Source organism: Schistocerca nitens, chromosome 11 (assembly GCF_023898315.1).
Source record: "Schistocerca nitens isolate TAMUIC-IGC-003100 chromosome 11, iqSchNite1.1, whole genome shotgun sequence".
NCBI lineage: Eukaryota > Metazoa > Arthropoda > Insecta > Orthoptera > Acrididae > Schistocerca > Schistocerca nitens.
The window spans coordinates 27,811,845-27,834,422 of NC_064624.1; the positions used below are offsets into that span (position 1 = coordinate 27,811,845).

At 43.3% G+C, this 22,578-nt stretch overlaps 1 protein-coding gene across 2 annotated transcripts in view; it reads left to right on the top strand.

The window, feature by feature from the left end:
- The window catches only part of LOC126213131 (neprilysin-2-like), a 284,375-nt gene that overhangs the window by 215,267 nt on the left and 46,530 nt on the right, over positions 1–22,578 (top strand). For both annotated transcript variants that reach the window (XM_049940746.1, XM_049940747.1), the window contains 3 exons: positions 2,584–2,742; positions 6,059–6,202; positions 19,803–19,899. In XM_049940746.1, coding sequence (XP_049796703.1) covers positions 2,584–2,742; positions 6,059–6,202; positions 19,803–19,899 — 400 coding nt within the window. The remainder of the gene's footprint in view (positions 1–2,583; positions 2,743–6,058; positions 6,203–19,802; positions 19,900–22,578) is intronic.

Here is a 22,578-nt window from a genome sequence, read left to right on the forward strand (position 1 = left end):
ACCTTAAACACTGTGCAGATAGTGCAGTGGTTAACGCAATTGCCTAGTAACCAGGGGATCCTTGGTTCTTATCCCAGTCTGGCACACATGCTCCAAAGAACTTATGGTGCAATCTTCTGAATAGGGTCTTGCGTTATCCTGCTAGAGTATGCCATTCGGTATCCTGCTCATGAAGGATATGTTGACACGGTCTTCCATTGTTGCTACACACTGCCTAATATTCAGCCTCCCTTCAGCTACTACCAAATCAGACTTGTTTTTATTATGTTAGATCACGAGTTGCTTTTGTTTTGCATGTTGGTATTCTGGTTGCTTTGGCTTTATTTATAGATTGCCATTTTATATTTATAGTCCACTGTTGCTATTTTTGTTTACATATTGCCATTTTGTCATATGGAGGTGATGAGTAGACGCTGGAAAATGGAGTGCCAACTGGAGAAATCGGAACAATGCAGACGTATTCTTCTCTTTGAGTTCAGTACAGCGTGACAGCAGCCAGACGCATAAGCGCCGAGTATGGGGATAATGTCATTGGACAGAGCACAGCAATAAAGGAGGATCGTTTTGACATTAGTACTCTCCACGTTCTGCAAGACGTTTGGGTCTTGGTAGTAATCGTTTAAATACATTAATCCACAATGATCCCCGTGAGCATGTTCAAACAGAGTTCGTTAACTATCGTGCGACATTTGCATGCACCAGCGAAAATTCGAGAACCGGGTATATGGGCACAGCATTCTCTAAGCCTAAAAAATCTGCATGTGGCCACATTGCGCACCGTGATTCGTCACTCCACACAACTTTTTTCCAATCGTCAAATTTTTACACTCCTTTCACCAAACGAGGCGCCGTTTGGTATTTACCGGCACGATTTGTGGCTTTTGACCAGCCACTCGACCATGAAATCTAATCTTTCTCACCTCCTGCCTAACTTTCATAGTACTTGCAGTGGATCCTGATGTAGTTTGGAATTCTGTGTGATTGTCTGGATAGATGTCTGCCTATTACACATTACGACCCTCTTCAACTGTCTGTAGTCTCTGTCAGTCAACAGACGAGGTCGGCCTGTACGCTTTTGTGCTGTGCCTGTTCCTTCACGTTTCCACTTCACTATCACATCGGAAACAGTGGACTTAGGGACGTTTAGGAATGTGCAAATGTGGCTCCAGACGTATGACACAAGTGACACCCAATCACCTGGCTAGGTTCGAAGTCCGTGAGTTCTGCGGAGCGCCCTATTCTGCTCTCTCATGATGTCTAATGACTACTGAGGTCGCTGATGTGGATTACCTGGGAGTAGATAGCAGCACAGTGCACTTAATATGAAAAACGTATGTCCGGATACTTTTGATCACATAGTGTACACTGCTCAGTCAAAACATTGTGACCGCTGCCTATCGTGACGTTCGACGCTGTCTGGTGTTGTTGCAGGTACGTGACATGGTAAGAAAACGGTGTAAGCAGAGGAGATACAGATATCTAGCGAAGGTATGGGTGGCAAATGCGGAAATCAGCTGAGACAGCGTCTTTGAAAAACGCCACATTAATATTACACAGACCCTGTAAACGAGTATCTCAAAACTGCGAAGCTCGTCGAATGTTCACATGCTGTTGTCGTGAGCATCTACAGGAAAAGGTAGAAGGACCGTGAAACTACGACTAGGCGCTATATGGTTCGACGTCCACGACTTTTTACAGAATGGGAGGGGGGGAGGGTGGGGGGGGGGGGGAAGTAGGGTTTGCGGCACCTCTGCGTAAAGAACACAATACTGGTGCACATACAAATGTTTTGGAGCACTTGTTCATCGTACGATGTTGAACATGGAGCTCGACAGCAGATAACCACACGTTTTCACATGTTGACCCTGACAACATCATCAGTTACGCTTGCAGTGGGCGTGGGACTACCAGGATTCGACAGTCGATCAGTGGAAACGCATTGGCTCCTTGGGTGAACCACATTTTTTCTACACTAGGTCGCTGGTCGTCTCCACACGTTCGATGTGAACGGTGGCTGGCCACGTGCAGCACGATATGGATGCAGGCTGGTGGGAGCAGTATTATGGTTCCGTGGGACTTGTGGTAGTAATCGAAGACACACTGTGGACCGCCTGCACCCTTCATGCTCGATGTCTTCCCCAGCGGCGATCTCATCTTCCTGCAGTATAACTGTCCGTGTCTCGGAGCCAGAACCGTGCTACAGCCTTTTGATGGGCATTACAGTGAACTCACGTTGATGTCTCGGAGACCAAATTCGCCTGATGTAAATGCCATGGAACCAGTGTGACTCACTATTGGGTGCCAATACCTGGAATTCAAATCAGCGGCTCGTTATTTACGAGAATTACACGATCTAAGCGTAGAGATCTAATGCCACATACCTCCACAAACCGACCAACAAACTTTCAGACCCTTAAAAGCAGAATCAGTGATGTATTTCGTTCCAAAGATGGACAAACAAGCTATTAAGTAGGAGGTCATGACGTTTCGTCTCATCAGTGTAAGTGGGGCTGTGGTTGTAGGCTGAACGGAACAGCCAGCACAGAGTGCATGCACGTCACTACAGACGTTTCTGTCCCACAGGGTGATCGCCAACTACGTCATGTGGCGGGCGGCTGAGGCCCGGGTGAGGTTCATGACGGAGGAGTTGCGCGAGCGCCAGCTCGACTACAACTACGCCCTGACCAGCAAGAAAGAGCGGCAACCCCGCTCGAGGGAGTGCGTCGAAATCGTCGCTACTGGGTGAGTTTGATACAACTGCATCAACACACGGAGGTATAGCTGTGCTTATTTTCTGGCACATGATAAAGCTCCAGTCAGTAGATAACGAAATTTACCGCCATGGCCTTATTTGTTGTTGTTTATGAATACGTGGTATCTGTCCTCTTAGACATGTACAAAAGTACAGACGCCGCGTGGAATCAGCATCTGTGATACTTATTATGCAAACTGAAGGTGAATCGTGAGGGGGGAGGGGGTGGGGGGGAGGAAGGAAAGCAAAGGGAAAGGACTATTTATGTCAGCTGCATTGGGACTATATGCGGAATCAGTGGTGACAAGAGAAGATGTGTGACCAACCGGAATTCGAACCCAGGACTCCTGCTTACGTAGCAGTTGCATTAACCACAGCGCCATATAGACATTGTGCTTATTGCAATTGTGTCGACTATCTCGGAACACCTCTTTGCCTACTCACATTCCCAGCCAGCGCCACCTGTCCACAGTCCCTGTCCACATCTTCCATGCTCGCTACTTTGAGATTCCTTCAAGAGATCGAATGTAATTATGCATCCGCACTGAAGGCGGTAGATTCACTGTCCATCGAGGCGAATGAGTCATATATGAATGCGTGGCGCCTTGTCTTTCGGTCTGGCATACATTTTCACTCATCACCGCTGATTCTGCATAAAGTCCTTACGTGGCTGACATCAGTAGCTCCTTTCCTTTCTTTTCCTTTGCTTTCCTTTCCTTTCCTTTCTACTCCTCCACCTTCAGTACATAACATGTTGTTGTAATTGTGGTTTTTGTTATTGTTGCGATAGTGGTCTATACTTCAGAGACAGCTTTGTTGTAATTCTCCACACTGTGCTACCCATACTATACTGATCATCTATGCAAAACTTTTTCAGCCCAAGTCCTTCTGAGCCTGCTTACTTTATCTGAGCCTTTGTCTGCCTTTGCAATTTTTACTTTCCCTCACACTTCCTTCCATTACCAAACTGATGATTCCTTGATGCATCAGGATCTGCTCTCCATCTGTGCACCACCTTTAGTCAGTTTGTGCCAAAAATTTCATGTTTCCTCAGTTCTATACAGTACTTCCTCATTAGTTATTCGATGAATTCCCTGATTCTCAACATTTTTCTGTAGCAACACATTCCAAAAGGTTATAATTTCTTATACTCTCAACTGCACATTATCCATGTTTCCTTTCAAAAATGGTTCAAATGGCTCTGAGCACTATGGGACTTAACATCTGTGGTCATCAGTCCCCTAGAACTTAGAACTACTTAAACCTAACTAACCTAAGGACATCACAAACATCCATGCCCGAGGCAGGATTCGAACCTGCGACAGTAGCAGTCGCGCGGTTCCGGACTGAGCGCCTAGAACCGCTAGACCACCGCGGCCGGCCATGTTTCCTTTATGTAGAAGGCTACACTCTAGACAAAAATTTTCAGAAAAGATTTCCTAACTCTTAAACGTATATTTCTGTTTTCCAAAATGCTATTCGCGCTATTGCCAGTCTCCATTTTACTCTCTCTATCTACTTTGGCAATCATCAGTTACTTTCCTTCCTAAGTGGCAAAACTCGTCTACAGCTTTAAGTGTCTCATTTCATATCTGATTCTCTGAGCATTTCCTGGATTAATTTCAGTACTCTCCTTGAACCTGTTTTACTTTTATTAATATTTATCTTACACTGATCAGTCAGAACATTTTAAACACCTGCCTAATAGCTGGTATGTCCACCTTTGGCGTGGATGACAACGGCAACGCATCGTGGCATGGAAGCAATGAGGTCTTGGTAGGTCGCTGAAGGGAGTTAGCACCAAATCTGCACACACAAGCCACCTAATTCCCGTAAATGCTGGGTAGGGGGACGATGATCTCTGACGCCACATTCAGTGACATCCCAGATGTGTTCGATCGGATTCAAATTTGGTGTGTTGGGAGGCAGCACATCAATTGAGAATTACTACTGTTTTCCTCGATCCACTCCATCACAGTCCTTGCCTTGTGACCTCGTGCTTTATCTTGTTGAAAAATGCCACTGACGTTGGGAAACATGATCGTGACATGTGGCCTGGCCAGTGTACGATGCCCTTTGGTTGTCACAGTGCCTTGAACGAGCCCCACTGGACCCATGGATGCCCACGTGAATGCTCCCCATAGTATAATAGAGTTACCACTAACTTGGCTCCGCCCATTAGTACAAGTGTCAAGGAGCTGTCCACTGGGAGCCGACCGATTCGCGCTCTTCAATCATCTTGATGAGGAAGGTATCGAGATTCATCAGTCCATACAATGCTCTGACACTGCGCCAACGTCCAGTGTCAACGGTCATAAGACCATTTCATTCGTAGTTATTGATGTCATGATCTTAGCATTTGCTCAAAACACTTGTCGGCTGTGGAGGCCCATTGTTTCGAGAGTTCGGTGCACTGTGTGTTAAGACACAGTTGTACACTGCTCAGCATTAAAGTCTGACCTTAGTTGGGCCACAGTTTGCTGCCTGTCTGGTTTTACTAGTATACCTTGCCTATGATGTCCTACATCTATATAGGGAAGGGTGGCTGCACAACCCTACGATGTCTGCATGTGCTTTCACCTTGGTTTCGCCATATATTGAAGGTATTCACCACAGTGCTCTGTGAAGATCCGACAAGGCGCGAAAATTCCAAAATGCTTGTGCTGAGCCCCTGGGCCAATAAAATCTGCCCTTCGTCAAATTCAGATAGATTGAATGCTTTCCCCATACATTCTACACATGGACAACACGCTCACAGATAGTACATGCATTGTGTGTTTCTCTCACTAGCAGCCATTCCTCCCCAGGTGACACTGGTGTCGCCTGGACAGGCTTATATCGATTGTAGGCTGGTGATCATAATGTTCCAGCTGATCAGTGTATAACCACCATACATTCCTTTCACATGGTCTTGTAAGTATTTTTCCATCTCTCATAGAATTACTGCATCAGTGTTCAACCAAGAAATTTTTGTTTCTTCTTGAGCTTCAATTTCCCAGTTTCTCCTTTGCTATCTCTATCAATTGGTCAATGTACAGACTGAATAACATCATGGAGAGGCTAAAACCCTGACTCACTCCATTCTTAATTACTGCTTGTCTTTCACATCCTTCAAGTCCTAGAACAGGAATCTGATCCCTATACAAAATTCTGGGAATTTTAATACAGCTGTATTCTGGGCATACATTTGTATTAAAATCCGCACCTATGTGTATGTTCCACTGTTGTTTCCTTGAATTCTTCCCAGGTCATGTTTGTGTGTGACATATGGAGCGGTTAATATGAGCGACATACCTCATGTTCCAGCATGCCGCTGGCTGTGGGCTCCATCTATGTGCGCAGGTTCTTCGACAAGGAGGCCAAGAACGCGGCGCTCGAGATGGTGGACGACATCCGCCAGGAGTTCCTCCACATGCTGCAAGAGGTGGACTGGATGGATGAGGGCACCAAGTATGTCTCACCCTTAGTGTCTGCAAAGAGCCCTAACTATTTTCAGCAGTATCCCATAAGAAAATTAAAGTGGAAAGTCTTACTCCATGAAACATCACTCTCATATTTATCAACCTTTGTGAAGATGTTCATCACATAACAGGTATTAAATGATTTAGCTTTCATTCCATTTCCTCATCAGTATTGCTATGATGTGTAGCCCCCATAATCATAAGTACTCTCTCTCGTTCACATTGGCATGGAAGGAAACAGCCTCACAATATTATCTAGAGGAATTTAACGCCTGCTGAAATATATATGCTCTGTCAGTTCATGAAGGTCGATGGCTGGAGACTGGTGTGAAGATATATGTCTTCTCACCGCATCCCAGATATGCTTTATGGGTGATTAGTCATGGGGCCAGACAGGTCGATGAAGGATCCACACATTCTTCAAGATAGCTGTGAAGTAACTTGCTGAGTGGATTGTGGCATTCTCCTGCTGGTGTATGCCATTTGGAATCCTGGCCATTAAGGGTATTATAATAGGACTTACCATTCTTGCTACATACTGCTGAATATTTAGCCTCCCTTTAGCTATTTCCAAATTAGTCTTGTTTTTATTAGGTTGGAGCATAAGTTCGTAGTGTGTTTGTTTTTCCTGTTCATGCTCAGTGTGCTGAGGAGTGGACAGAGGTTCAGGGCACTCTCTTGCCAGAGGGATGAGAAACTGCCCCTAAAGGCGAAAGAATCAGCAATGATCAGCTGCATGAGGATGTAGAAGGCAATAGAAACCACTGCATTAAACAGACATAACGTGTATCCACAGGACATGTGGCTTGTGATTGAAAAAGTGTCATCATGACCTCTCCATTGGCAAAAGATTCCGGAATAGTCCCCCATTCGAATCTCCAGGAGGGAACTGCCAAGGGGGAGGTGACCATGAGGAAAATATTGAACAATCAATGAAAGGATAAAGTTCTATGACTTGGGGCATAGAATGTCAGAAGCTTGAATGTGGTATGGAAACAATAAAATCTGAAAAGGGAAATACAAAGCCTCAGTCTTTAATAGATCAGTGAAGTGAATTGGAAAGGAGACAAAAATTCCTGGTCAGATAAGTATAGGGGAATATGAACAGCAGCAGAAAATGGTATCACGGGAGCAGGGTACGTTATGAATAGGAAGGTAGGGCAGAGAGTGCATTACTGTGAACAGTTCAGTGATACAGTTGTTCTTATCACAATCGACAGCAAATCAATATCGGCAACGAAGTTCGGGTATAAATGCCGACGTCGCAAGCTGAAGATGAAGAGACACAGAAAGTATATGAGGATATTGAAAGGGTAATGCAATACGCAAAGGGACATCAAAATCCAATACTCATGGGAGAGTGGAATGCTGTTGTAGGGCAAGGAGTAGAAGCAAGGAAAGAGAGAGGAGAAAGGCTAATGAGTTTTGTAATAAAATTCAGCTAGTAATTGCGATTAATCTGTTCAATAATCACAAGAAGAGAAGGTATACTTGGAAAAGGCAGGGTGATAGGGGAAGATTTCAGCTGGATTATATCTTGCTCAGACAGAGATTCTGAAATCAGATACCGGATGGTAAGGCGTACCCAGGAGCAGATATAGACTCAGATCCCAACACATTACTGATGGAGAGTAGGCTGACGTTTAAGTCATTAGTCAGGAAGAATCAGTACGTGAAGAAGTGGGATATGGAAGTACTAAGGAATGACAAGATATGCTTGAAGTTTTCTAAGACTGTGGATACAACAAAAAAGAATAGACTAGTAGGAGTACAGTTGAAGAGGAATGCACCTCTCTAAAAAGGGCCATCACAAAAGCTGGAAAGAAAACATTGGTGCAAAGAAGGTAAATGCAAAGAAACCATGGGTAACAGAAGAAGTACTTCAGCAGATCGATGAAAGAAGAAAGTAGAAAAATATTCAGGGATATTCAGGAATACAGAAATACAAGTCACTCAGGAATGAAATAAACAGGAAGTGCAGGGTGTCTAAGGCGAAATAGCTGCATGAGAAATGTGAAGATATCGAAAAAGAAATGATAGTCGGAAGGACTGACTCAGCATGTAGGAAAGTCAAAACAGCCTTCGGTGAAACCAAAAACAGGTGGGGTAACATTAAGAGTGCAACTGGAATTCCATTGTTAAATGCAGAGGAGAAAGTGGGTAGATGGAAAAAGTACATTTAAGGCATCTATGTGGGAAATATTTGTCTGATGTGAGAGAAGAAGAAACAGGAGTCGATTTAGAAGTGATAGGGGATCCAGTATTAGAATCAGAATTTAAGAGAGTTTAGGAGGACTTGAGATCAAATAAGGCGGAAGGGATCGATAACATTCCATCACAATTTCTAAAATCACTGGGAGAAGTGGCAACAAAACGACTATTCACGTTGATGTGTGAAAGGTATGAGTCTGGCAATATACGAGGTGCATTCAAGTTCTAAGGCCTCGGATTTTTTTTCTAATTAACTACTCACCCGAAATCGATGAAACTGGCGTTACTTCTCGACGTAATCATCCTGCAGACGTACACATTTTTCACAACGCTGACGCCATGATTCCATGGCAGCGGCGAAGGCTTCTTTAGGAGTCTGTTTCGACCACTGGAAAATCGCTGAGGCAATAGCAGCACGACTGGTGAATGTGCGGCCACGGAGAGTGTCTTTCATTGTTGGAAAAAGCCAAACGTCACTAGGAGCCAGGTCAGGTGAGTAGGGAGCATGAGGAATCACTTCAAAGTTGTTATCACGAAGAAACTGTTGCGTAACGTTAGCTCGATGTGCGGCTGCGTTGTCTTGGTGAAACAGCACACGCGCAGCCCTTCCCGGACGTTTTTGTTGCAGTGCAGGAAGGAATTTGTTCTTCAAAACGTTTTCGTAGGATGCACCTGTTACCGTAGTGCCCTTTGGAATGCAATGGGTAAGGATTACGCCCTCGCTGTCCCAGAACATGGACACCATCATTTTTTCAGCACTGGCGGTTACCCGAAATTTTTTGGTGGCGGTGAATCTGTGTGCTTCCATTGAGCTGACTGGCGCTTTGTTTCTAGATTGAAAAATGGCATCCACGTCTCATCCATTGTCACAACCGACGAAAAGAAAGTCCCATTCATGCTGTCGTTGTGCATCAACATTGCTTGGCAACATGCCACACGGGCAGCCATGTGGTCGTCCGTCAGCATTCGTGGCACCCACCTGGCTGACACTTTTCGCATTTTCAGGTCGTCATGCAGGATTGTGTGCACAGAACCCACAGAAATGCCAACGCTGGAGGCGATCTGTTCAACAGTCATTCGGCGATCCCCCAAAACAATTCTCTCCACTTTCTCCATCATGTCGTCAGACCAGCTTGTGCGAGCCCGAGGTTGTTTCGGTTTGTTGTCACACGATGTTCTGCCTTCATTAAACTGTCGCACCCACGAACGCACTTTCGACACATCCATAACTCCATCACCACATGTCTCCTTCAACTGTCGATGAATTTCAATTGGTTTCACACCACGCAAATTCAGAAAACGAATGATTGCACGCTGTTCAAGTAAGGAAAACGTCGCCATTTTAAGTATTTAAAACAGTTCTCATTCTCGCCGCTGGCGGTAAAATTCCATCTGCCATACGGTGCTGCCATCTCTGGGACATATTGACAATGAACGCGGCCTCATTTTAAAACAATGCGCATGTTTCTATCTCTTTCCAGTCTGGAGAAAAAAAATCGGAGGCCTTAGAACTTGAACGCACCTCGTACCGTATGAGTTTCGAAAAATATCATCCACACAATTCTGAAGACTGCAAGAGCTGACGAGTTCGAGAACTATTGCACAATCATCTAAACAGCTCATACATCCAAATTTGCTCATAACACTAATATACAGAAGAATGGAAAAGAAAATTGAGGATTTGTTAGATGACGATCAGTTTAGCTTCAGGAAAGGTAAAGTCACCAGAGAGGCAATTCTTATGTTGCGGTTGATAGTGGAAGCAAGACTAAAGACAAATCAAGTCACGTTCATAGGACATGTCGACCCAGAAAACGCGTTAGACAATGTAAAACAGTACAAGATGTTCGAAATTCTGAGAAAAATGGTAAGCTGTAGGGAGAGACAGGTAATAGACAATATATAGAAGAAGGAAGAGGGAATAATAAGTGTGGACGACGAAGAACGAAGCGCTTGGATTAAAAAGGGTGTAAGACAGGGATGTAGTCTTTCGCCCCTACTGTTCAACCTGTACATCGATGAAGCAATAATGGAACTAAAAGAAGGGCGCTGGAGTGGAATTAAAATTCAAGGTGAAAGGGTGTCGATGACACGATTTGCTGATGGCATTGCTGTCTTGAGTGAAAGTGAAGAAGACCTCAGCAGTTAAGTCCTATAGTGCTCAGAGCCATTTTAGCCACTTAACCTATTGCCACCACCATTGGTACCAAATTTAGTAATTAGTTATGTCCTCCCACCATTTTCTGGTACGTTTTTCGAACTTAACATACTTTCGAACTCCATTTCTTGCGTATTCTTCTTTGCCACACACCCTCTTAAACTTTTGTACTGCGTTTTACATAAAAATTACGCAAATTAACCTAGTGTTTGGCACTTAACCTGCTGTTCTATTCCATGTCACTCACTCACGCTCTCCCTTCCATTCACTACTGTACAGCTAATACCACATTGATATAAAAAATTTATGCAAATTAATTGAATTGGTATTCGTCACACATATGGGGTAGTATTTCTTAATTCGCAGCATCCTATTGGTCAGTGAAACCGATGGAATATAGCTTAAACAAAAGATTGCTAATAAAACACACATCCTGCCACCATGAGCCCTCACCGCTGCAGGTGAAAGTTGGGTCCATTTTCGTGTATACAGTTAGGATTCTTCCAGTATTATACTGACATCACAGAACTCCTAGGCGCGCTCTCACTGGTTCCATTCAAGATGACGCATAGCTTTGGGGCGGTGCAGCACCGAGAGAGATGTTCCAATGCTTCCCAGAATTGCACAGGATGCATTGTTCGTCGTGCAACATGAGAGACGCGTCTAACAGTTCTTAACTATGCAGCGTGACTGGAGCAACACCACAAAGTCCACGCCCGTAGCTACAAACCCTCGCAAGCGCATCTAACAAGGTTCTCAATCTTATACTGATGTCAGATGACTATGTAAAAATGAGAAGCGAGTCGACCTCGTGGAAATTGTATAATGTCCCAGAAATAGTTAATGCTCCCTTTATGGAAGTCTCAGTTTGTATGCATGGAAATTCTTGCCCTAGCAGAACCTGTTTACAAAAATAGCAGAGAATAACATCGAACACAGTCTTCCTCACGGATCTAATGTGGTATCCTGTCCATCACGTGTTACCCATTCTGCTTTCAACACACACAAACGCTCCCTCCATTAGGTAGACGTTCCTATATCCCAGCACAAAGCATGAATCGAGCATTATGATTGGCTCTTATCGAATTTACTCGCCGAATTACTGATGCCGCCGGTATCGAAGCACCATCCGTCTTTTCTTTTTTGCTGCCGACAAGACTTTCAGAGGTTTTCCTACACAGATCGCCATATCGCACTGGCAATTAAATTTTAAAAACTACCAAACATATCGTCAAATACAGGAAGACTCTTACTCGGTTACACTGCTCTCCCACCAAGGACAGGAGCTTGAATGTTAGCAGGTGAAACCGACCTCCAACCTTGCAATATGTCACCACGTACCCTGTTGATGTAGTAAACATATAATTCGTATCCTGCGCCAAACAAAATCATCCCTTTTACATTATTTGTACATATACTGCAAACACGGGCAGTACAATATATATAATCCTCTCACCACTAGAATTTTACTGCAGCCAATGATCACAAGTCATCCACCCCCAACGCACGACCAGAGCACTCACAGTGGACCAAAGTCGCTCTCAGAACTGTTCTACAAATTCGGGATCGTTTTCCCAGGGCTCAAATACGTTACTGTTTCTACTTCGAACTTGCTTCCTTGCCTGCTTGCTTTTCTACACACATCTCCAGACTCAGCAATTACAGGAACACATGTATTTTTTCGCATGGCTTGCCATAACATTATACCATTTTCGCGGTATTTCTCGATATGAAACTCTAAGCAGCATCCCAATGATCGCTAGCGCAACATAATTGCCAAGATATAGACTGGAAATTAGTTCTCTCAAATCCAAAACTTTAGCTAGGTGGGGAGAGCTGTAAACCACTGACTAACTAGAAACTTGTGATGTCCATGAAGACATTTCCTCAGCAACTCGAAACAAATAGAAGAAACTGGTATTTCCACTCTCGAATACTGATGTCGGTGATGTAGTAGATTCCAAATCATCCCCATAATTTACAAGGTCAGCTAAAGTGTTTCTCATATCTAGAGAACCGGCAAACGTGTCTTCCACATGCTAGATGGACACACCACAGTCGATCTTCTCTGAACCAACTAAAGGGGCTAAATGTGCAGAAGCAGTCAACCGAACAAAATACATAGGCAGGAATAACGATCCAGCACAAACGCACGTCCATATTCAATTTTCTCAAATTTCCACACAATCACGAAAAGCTATCCAACATATACAAAGTATTAGTTCGCTATTTGGTCGTCTAGGAGACAACACAGTTAATTCTTCTACATCCCTACACTCCAACAGGCATCACCAGTCTGACAGCTCCTGCTGCTGAGGAAATGTGAATCACACCCGCACAGGTCACTGGCAGTGCAAGCCGAGCTTGTACTGGTTGAATGTTTATCCTAAGAAATAGGTCACATATATATTTTATCCCTGTACTTACAACTAAATGTTACAATTGTGGGTCTCATTTGAACAACATTCGACAATGAACGAAGTATCGGAAATACACTCTGTTGATGGCTGTGGCTCTGGAAATAGAAATATCAGTTCCATTCTTATGAATCGACATACTCTTCCCATGCTATCACAGTACTCCACGTCAAGTCCAAACCTTCCTTACAACTGGACATAGTCATTTCCTTTACACATGTCGGAACACAAACACATACTTTATAAGCCTGATACTCAAATGCGAACATATCACACACCCCTTACAACTAAGTATAATAATTCGTCAATAACCGATCGCTGGCGATACAAAATAATACTGAGAGAAAATTAACCATGGGTTAAGTGGTACCACCGTGTCCTAGAAATAGAGACGTAATCAGCCACATATTAAAAAAGCTCGATCCCAACAACTACTGTATGTTACTGTTACAAGTGGTCATGATTCTACAGGTGCACACAAGTATCCATGTTAAAAGCTACACTGGCTTTATAAATCGAGGTACGACGTTACCTCTGAATGAGGTAGTTTTTCTAACTGGACAAATGCCAAGACGGTGGTCTCTGGAGTGTATACTATCAGCATTCCAGTTACTCAGAGTCCGTGATGCAATCTCATTATAAAATCACTGAATTTTGAAAGTGATTCGCCTAAGGGACGTGGCATGTAAGTGGTATTTGCGACTCCCTCACCCTACCCCAGCTAGATATTTCTATAGTACATATAATATATTCTGACTCGATACTGTATCAGAGGTTCTAGGTTATATCAACTTAATTATAGGCCATGACTGATTGAGAAAGAATAAAAGCAGTAGTTGTAGATGATGTACTGATTGACGTCGTAAGTAAATGTATACAAGCTTTTTTTCAGATCTCTAGTGTTACACTATCTGCTAGAAATGATGTCCATTATTTGGAATCAAGTCTTTCCATTCAACCACATACCTGTGTCAGATCACACCCACAGGTGAATCATATTTCTGGCACTCTCATATCTCGAACCGAGACACCACTCTCGAGTATGTTTGCTACAGTAAAATTCCAACGTCGTTTTAGTCACCCCCTATGCATCTTGCAATTGTTCCCATTTCTACAGCTTAAAACATCTGATCGTTCCAATTTAAGACGTCCGTTTAGGACCTTAGACATACCTAATAGTCGTGGCAGACAAACAAATGAAAGGCAGTGTACAAAACGTGTTTGAAAACAATGTTTCAAACAAAAACACAGGGTCACAGGGTGCGCCTCTTGTGAGTTACAGTATAGTCTGTGGGATAAGGTCATCATCCTACATTATCGGTGATGAAACCCTAAACTGACCTCAGCAATGGATCAAAATCTGCATATTTAATAGGATCGTCCTGCAAAAGCAACAGTAGCAGTTTGACAGGTAAATTCGACGAAGGACTGGATGTCATGTTAGGAATGCTAGGAGGAATACTAGTCTGGGAAGCATTGTGACAACTCTCTCTCTCTGCACCAGATCTACATCGTAGCCAAGTGTCATCATGTGAGCAATGGCGCTTAGGTGAGTTCTATATCTGATGAAGTTAGTGGAGCTTTTATAGTTCGTTATTTTTCTATGTTGGATGGTCCAGAATAATGATGATAGCATGTTGGGCTGATGGATTTGAATGGACACAGATTTGCTTCAAACTGTACTACCTGTATCTAGTTTAAGATGTACCACATTGAATGCATTTCCACCAAATGGTTAAAACATGGTCCTGTTGCACTAACTCAGGTAGTTCTGTTTCTACATGGGTTGCAGAGGGTGGTGGATATGTCTTTCTCTGACTTCTGCTCAGTTCCGACTTAAATTGGAAATATCACATGTACTAAGCTGTAGAAATGGGAACAGTTGCAAGATGCGTACGGGGTGACTAAAACAACATTGGAATTTTACTGTAGCAAACATATTCGAGAACAATGTCCCGTTTTAAGATATGAGAGTGCCAGATATATGGTTCACCTGTGGGTGTGATCCGACGCAGGTGTGTGGGTGAATGGAAAGACTTGATACCGAATAATGGACATCATTTCTAGCAGGTAGTGTAACACTAGATATCTGAAAAGCTTGTGTACATTTTCTTATGACTTCAATCAGCGCATCATCTACTACTACTGCTTGTATTCCTTCTCAATCAGTCATCGCCTATAACTCAGTGGATATATTGCAGAGCCCTGATATGGAATCGAGTCACAATACATTAAATGTACTATAGAAATATCTAGTTGGAGTGGAGTGAGGGGATCGCAAATACCGCTTACATACCATGTCTCTTAGGCGAATCACTTTCAAAATTCACTGATCTTAGAACAAGGTTGCATTGTGGGCTTCGAGTAACTGGAGAGCTGGTCTGATAATATACACTCCAGTTATCACTGTCTTGGCGTTTGTCCAGATAGAAAAAACCACATCATTCAGAGGTAATGTCGTACCTTGATTTATAAAGCTGCGAATTAAGAAAAACTACCCCATACATGTGAAGAATACCAATTTAATTAATTTGCGTAAATTTTTATATCAATGTGGTGTTAGCAGTACAGTAGTGAATGGGAGGGAGGGAATGAGTGGGCGACATGGAGCACAACAGCAGGTTAAGTGCAGAACACTAGGTTAATTTGCATATTTTTGCGTAAAACGCAGTATAATATTTTAAGGGGGTGTGTAGCAAAGAAGAATGCTCCAGAAATGGCGTTCTAAAGGATGTGAAATTCGACAAGTGTACCAGGAAATGGTGGAAGGACATAACTAATTACTTAATTTGATATCAATGGCAGTAGAATATTTTAAGGAAATGGGTGTGACACGGAAAACCACTTAACAGCACAATACTTTAAGCGTTGACAAAGGCCCAAACATTAGGTTAAGACACCAAGAGTACAGTGCCAAACATTTGGTTATGCATCATGTTTGCCACATGTAATTACTTCTTACAAGAGCTATGTGTTTCCAGACAGCAGGGAATGATGAGCAAGGGAAATCCAACCCCCACAAATTGACATTTTTTTATAAATAAATAATATACTCTTTAATTTCCTGTTATGAGATCTTTCCTCTCCACCAATATCCATATATTCCATACAATGCCTTGAATGTGCTAAGTTGTTTAAATAAACAATTTTCCACACAATGTCTAAATTGTTTGACCAGTATTCCATACACTACAATCGAATACCCTCCAAATGATAAATCAACTGAGTCTTTTTCCCGCCAATTCCTAGGAAGGGGTGGCGGTCAGGTCACTTAGGGGTTAGAGGAGGTGCCCTTTCTTACCACCATGTTCTTAGGTTAGTAGAGGTTGCATTGTCCTGATGGAATTTGAACTTCCCGCCAGGGAGGCGTGGCGGGGGGGGGGGGGGGGGGAGTGTGGCCCTTTCCCACCGGAGACGTTAACTAATTGAACAATTTTATTAAGTAGTCAATCAAATTGATAAGTGTGAGAGAGGGCCTATTCTAATAACTCAGACCTGAAAGTGTACCTGTAGCTGTGAGGGAAATGGGGTTGTGGGGGAGATGGTGGGGTGGGGGGGGGGAGCAATATGTTAAGTGGCTGTCAATCAAAAGGAAATGGGGGTGACATGGAAAAGCACTTAACAGAACAATAGGTTTAGTATCTGTCAATCAAAGGAGAACAGTAGGTTCACCCCTGATGTAGGCAACCTGCGATAACAAAATGGCCAATCACTCCCTTTGTGAGAGAGGAATCGAGTCAGAGGGGTTGGGGGAACAATAGGTTAAGTGTGATGATATGGAAAAGCACTTAACAGAACAATATGTTACGTACCTGTCAATCAAAGGAGAACATAGGTTCGCTCCTGTGTGCATATCTACCCCTGATGTAGGCAACCCACAAGATGGCTCTGAATCTGTCTTGCCCCTCTACTGACAACACTGATCATTTCTGTCCTGTATCATTTCTGATGGTATGTAATTGTGTCTTTTTGGTAACATAAGCAAAAGAAGGGAATGGCTGAGGTCAAACAATGTATAAAGGCCTGTGCGCATCCATAAAAGATAGTGTTATGCATGTAGTAGAACAGCGACAGTGTGAAGTACTACAAATTGCTTCCCTAAGGTGTAAACTTCAGTGCTGCAATTTTTATTGTCAGCAACTGAGACATCTTGCAGACGCAGTCCAAGAACAACGACCAGGAAGAGTGTGTGAAGTGAGGCTATTCGAAGATAACACTCTCCGGCTAGTTGCTAGACTGACATAAAACACTATAAAGGAATTGGGCTGGGAAGTCATTCAGCACCCACCTTATTCACCTGATCTTGCGACCTCTGATTTTCACATTTTCCGCTCTCTTTCGAGCTATCATCAAGGAACTTTCTTTCTGGATGAAAATTAACTCCAAACATAGCTCGACAACGTGTTCGTCTTGAGACGTGATTTCTACAGTCACGGAGTCGAAACGATAATGCAACGTCGTCAGAGTGTAAATAGTGAAGGAGAATAAATTATCGATGGCTAAAGTCTCTGTTACGTGTATCTGCAGTACTTATGGAAAAACGCTATGAACTTATGCACCAATACAATATATCCAACGAGCTCAACACGCCATGCTTCCAGGAGTTTGAGTAGTACGGGTCTAGAGAGTGGTTGCTTCTCATAATATTGCACCAGGTCATACATAGACACGTTGGCTTCGACCTGACCGCCACTGTCAGAAGCGAGTGTAGTTTCAGAAAAGGCCTACAGCAAATAAAAAAAGTAAATGACGTGAATTAAAAATGAAATAAGAAAGTATGTTAAACTTCTAGAGGCGAATCTGAAAAGTACAGCGAGGTACAACTCTCTCTCGTACTGAAAATAAGCTCGCACAAGGATAAAATTTTGATCCACACATCCTGCTGGTATGCAAATAGCAGAAGTATCAATTTGGAACCATTAGATCAAGGCATTCATCGCATAAACCTTTCCAGTTTCAGCAATGTAGTTCTTAATTAAACAATTAAATGTGGTTTTAATTTTTTTCGAAATTTGGTCTTATGTTTTGCGAATTTGGGTGTTGTTCTCCGCCAATTTCGGAGATATTTTTGCTGAATTCTGTTTTTTTTTTTTTTAAGTAGATGTCATTTATTGCCACTTTTAGTATTGCTGAACAATTCAATAGTGCGTTGTCTACTTCTGGTTCTTATGGAACCAGATATTCGGTGTAGCACTGATAGATTGAGTTGTTGGATGTCCTCCTGAGGGATATTGTGCGAAATTCTGTCCACCTGGCCGGACAACACGGAGTGATGGTCTGGTGTGTCATTTCTTTTCGTAGCAGGACCGCTTTGTTTATCATCCACGTCGCCCTTACAGCTCAGCGGTAGGTCGACTATTTCTGTCCCCCGTAATGTTCCTCTTCATGGCAAGCCATACTGGGCTTACATTTCAGCCATATAATGCGTCTCCTGCTCATGACGAGAGTTTCTACTGCTAATCTTCGTGCATGCCAAACCATACCTTGGCCAGGAAGGTCGCCGTATCTATCCCAACTGATAACACTAGAACCATTATGTGTAGGCTCCTCCAGCCAGGTTTTGACGATCTAACGCACCAATTGGACAGAATTTCGCACGAAATCCCTCAGGAGAACATCCAACAACTCAATCAATCAGTGCTAATCCGAATAACTGGTTGCATAAAAGCCAGAGCTAGACTGACGCATTATTGAACTCCTCAGTTTATGATACTCTCTCGAATAAATTATCTCGTTTTTCTTTAATCATTTCTTTGTCTGTACATGTGCAGAACGTCTACCAATTCCATCCTGTTTGGATAACTCCTTCATGGTGCGTCATTTTCTTTTTTTTTACTCACAGAGTGTACATCTCTAATAGGAACGACAGGGATAAGAGAAATCAGGGTTCGTACAGAAACATTCAGTTTCCTCTTACTCTATTTGACAGGAAAACAGGAAAGGGGTGACTAGAACTCATACAAGGTACCCTCCACCATGCACCGTATTACAGACTGCTTAGTATGTATGCAGATGAAGGGAAGCCGATAAGGTCCATTTTCCCCCTTTCTCAAATGATTTATTTCTTCACTTCTCATGTCACCTACTCGTACAGAGATCTAACAGATCCTGACAGTGTTCACTGATTGGCTAGAACAGAACATAATGGAGCCACTGCCAGCCACAGTACAGGTGCCAAGGAGTTGTTCCCCTCGAAGACGATGGGTCCCGCATCATGAAGAAGGTACTGGGATTCATCAGTACGTGTAATGTTCTGCCACTGTGTCAATGTCCAGTGCCGATGGTCGCATGCCCATTTCAGTCATAGTTGCCAATGTCGTGATGTCAAATTTACACATGCTGGGGTCGTCGGCTGCTGGGTGCACTCTGTGTTCAGGCGCACTTGTACTTTTCCGAGCATCTAAGACTGATGTTAGTTCTGCCACAGTTCGTCGCCACAGTTCCTACGACGTCCAACGTCCGTAATGAGAGGTGTCTGGGAAGTGGCTTCAACTTGGTTTCGCCATCTGCTGAAGACGCTCACCACACCATTTCTCGAACTCCATACAAGTAATGTAGTTTCCGAAATTCTCATCTCAAGCCTCTGGGCCATCACACTCAGATAGATCGTGCACCTTTGCTATTCTACACACATACCGCACACTCACTGATACTACATACACGATGAATGTGTCTGACTCGCAGTCATTCCTCGCCAGGTGACACTGCTATCGCCAGGACGGGTTTATATTGATAATAGGTCGGTGGTCATACTGTTCTTGCTGATCAGTGTATAATATAATGTGGTGTGATTCAATGTTTAGGAAGAAGGCACTAGATAAGGCCAAGTCCATGGTCGCCCACATCGCCTATCCTGATGAGTTGCTGGATGACAGCAAGCTGGACCACTTCTATGAGGAGGTAAGTCATGACAAATCAATATGTAAACATGTGCATTGCCTGTAAGTGGAACCTCGGTATTGTCTACACATCTTGTTTGTTCAGCAATGCTTGTTTTATTCTGATCTCTCTGTACTAGCTGACAATTGTCTTGCGGCATAACGATTTTTAAATACAAAATTAAACTTCCTGGCAGATTAAAACTGTGTGCCAGACCGAGACTCGAACTTGCGACCTTTGCCTTTCACGGGCAAGTGCTCTACCAACTGAGCTACCCAAGCACGACTCACACCCCGTCCTCACAGCTTTACTTCTCCCAGTACCTCGTCTCCTACCATCCAAACTTTACAGAAGCTCTCCTGCGAAGGTTTCATATCAGCACACACTCCGCTGCAGAGTGACAATCTCATTCTGGAAACATCCCCCTGGCTGTGGCTAAGCCTTGTCTCAGCAATATCTTTTCTTTCAGGAGCGCTAGTTCTGCAAGGTTCGCAGGAGAGCTTCTGTAATGTTTGGAAAGTAGCAGACGAGGTACTGGCAGAAGTAAAGCTGTGAGGAGGGGGCGTGAGTCGTGTTTGGGTAGCTCAGTTGGTAGAGCACTTGCCCGCGAAAGGCAAAGGTCCCGAGATCGAGTCTCAGTCCGGCACACAGTTTTAATCTGCCAGGAAGTTTCATATCAGCACACACTCCGCTGCAGAGTGAAAATCTCATTCTGAAATACAAAATGGTTTGAATAAAACGTCCTTGCTACAGCAATAAATAAAAAACTTTCCTGCTTCATGTTTAAAATATTACACACGTGCCTGCTTGGTGGCTGTGACTGTTTATAATAATAAAGCACAGTGCCCCGTTAGGACTTTTTTGGATTTCCCGACATCTTAGCTTAGGACAAATGAGCCATCTTTCACTGCGATGTCATAGGAATGGGAGGAGGAGTGGGGAGAATCCATTGTTTGTCCCAGAATGGCCCTTGGTAGAGGACGAGATGGAGAAAATTCTGTGATTGTCCCAGAACTGACCTTGGGGTGGAAAAGGGCTGTGATGACCTTGATCTGGTGGGGAAGGATAAGTGGAGGGGGCGAATCCTTTGTATGTTCCACGACTAATAGACACCCACTACTGATGTTCAATCATGCATGAAGGCTTTTCTGTGCCCCATATTCGAATCTTGTAGAGGTTAACCTTTTGATTCTGTGGAAGATTGCATCACTAAAACGTAGACGTGCAAAAATATTTTCTTTCGCCATAGCTCCATCGTTGTACATCTGAAATAGCGTTGAACTCCTATTTTAATTATGTAAAGATTCATTTTAAACTTCGTTTTATGGATACGCCAAGTACTTGATGTGGCATTTCTTTCTCCCTACTGGCTCCATGCATCATTTTCATGGACTAGGTTAGAACGAAAGGCGAATCCTCCCAAGGTTTTTGCTGATACATATGGCTGTCTAGTTCTTTCTGTTTTGCTCAAACATCTTGTTTCTTGAAATTGCCGAGTTTTCCTGCGAATGCTGTTGGCGTTTGCAGGTGCTGACAAAATCTTCTCTACACTGTGTCACCATATCGACAGTTGAAATAACTCTAATACACAGAATTCCTTGTGTTAATGACCCACTATATTTACTTACAACAACAAATTTTTCACTTGTGCCACACCACACTTATGTGGGTTCCTGATTCACTGTACATGGGCAATGATCGAAACTTTAAAATATCTTTCACATTCTCTGTAATTGTAGATTAGAGGCTATATATGTTTGCACTACTCTCTTTCAGCTGACCTGTAAATGTGTAGTGATAACTGTTTACGATGTATGCGAAGGGTGGCATGGGCATGGAGTATACATGGGGGATGTGACTGACACTTCAGGATGTCAATTGATTGGGGCCGGCTGCCAGCCAAACATAGACCTTTCTTAGGCGTCAGGTCCTCGCAATGTTGCTTATTTTGTGCATTCTACCACGCATAAAAAATTGTAGAACTCCAAAGGGTGGCAGCACCGTCGTGTTAACAGATAGGGGAGGCTGCGACAGCTTAAATTCTGGTATTGTCGCAGGTGGAGCGCTGACACACACCACACATTTGTGTGATAATGCCCGGTATGTTAGAGTAGTTAACACCGACCTGTCTTTAGTGCATGAAAATGGGTTTACCAAACTTGATTAGTAACTCATTCACTGACAAAGTAAATATTCCATAATTTGAATCGAGAAGCATAAGTATGTATGCGTATATGAGCACTTATATCGTTGTACAATACATAGTTAGGAAATATGACATCATAAACACTGATCTGCATGAGAACGAAACTGCAGGGAGAATGTCACTAAATATACCATTTAAACATGCGTACAAATATGTGTGACATGCGCATATGCAGGCTACACCAAGGATAAAAAGCTTCTAAGTCCTTGCATCAGTTGGAAGCAAACTTGATGCACATATCACTATCTGGAAAGGATTACTGTGGAGCTAATAAACAACAACCTCCTATTGGTATGGGGATGATAACATGGAAAGAGAAGGGTGAGGAAGAGAGGGACAAACAAAGAGAGGGAAAGAGGAGATGGACACAGATAGGGGGAAGAGGAGATGGAAAGAGAGAGTGGAAAGGGAAATTGACATAAAACTAAGAGTAGAGGACGGGCTGAGAAGGGGAGAGGGCGAGATGGAAGGAGAAAGATGAGAGGAGGAGATGG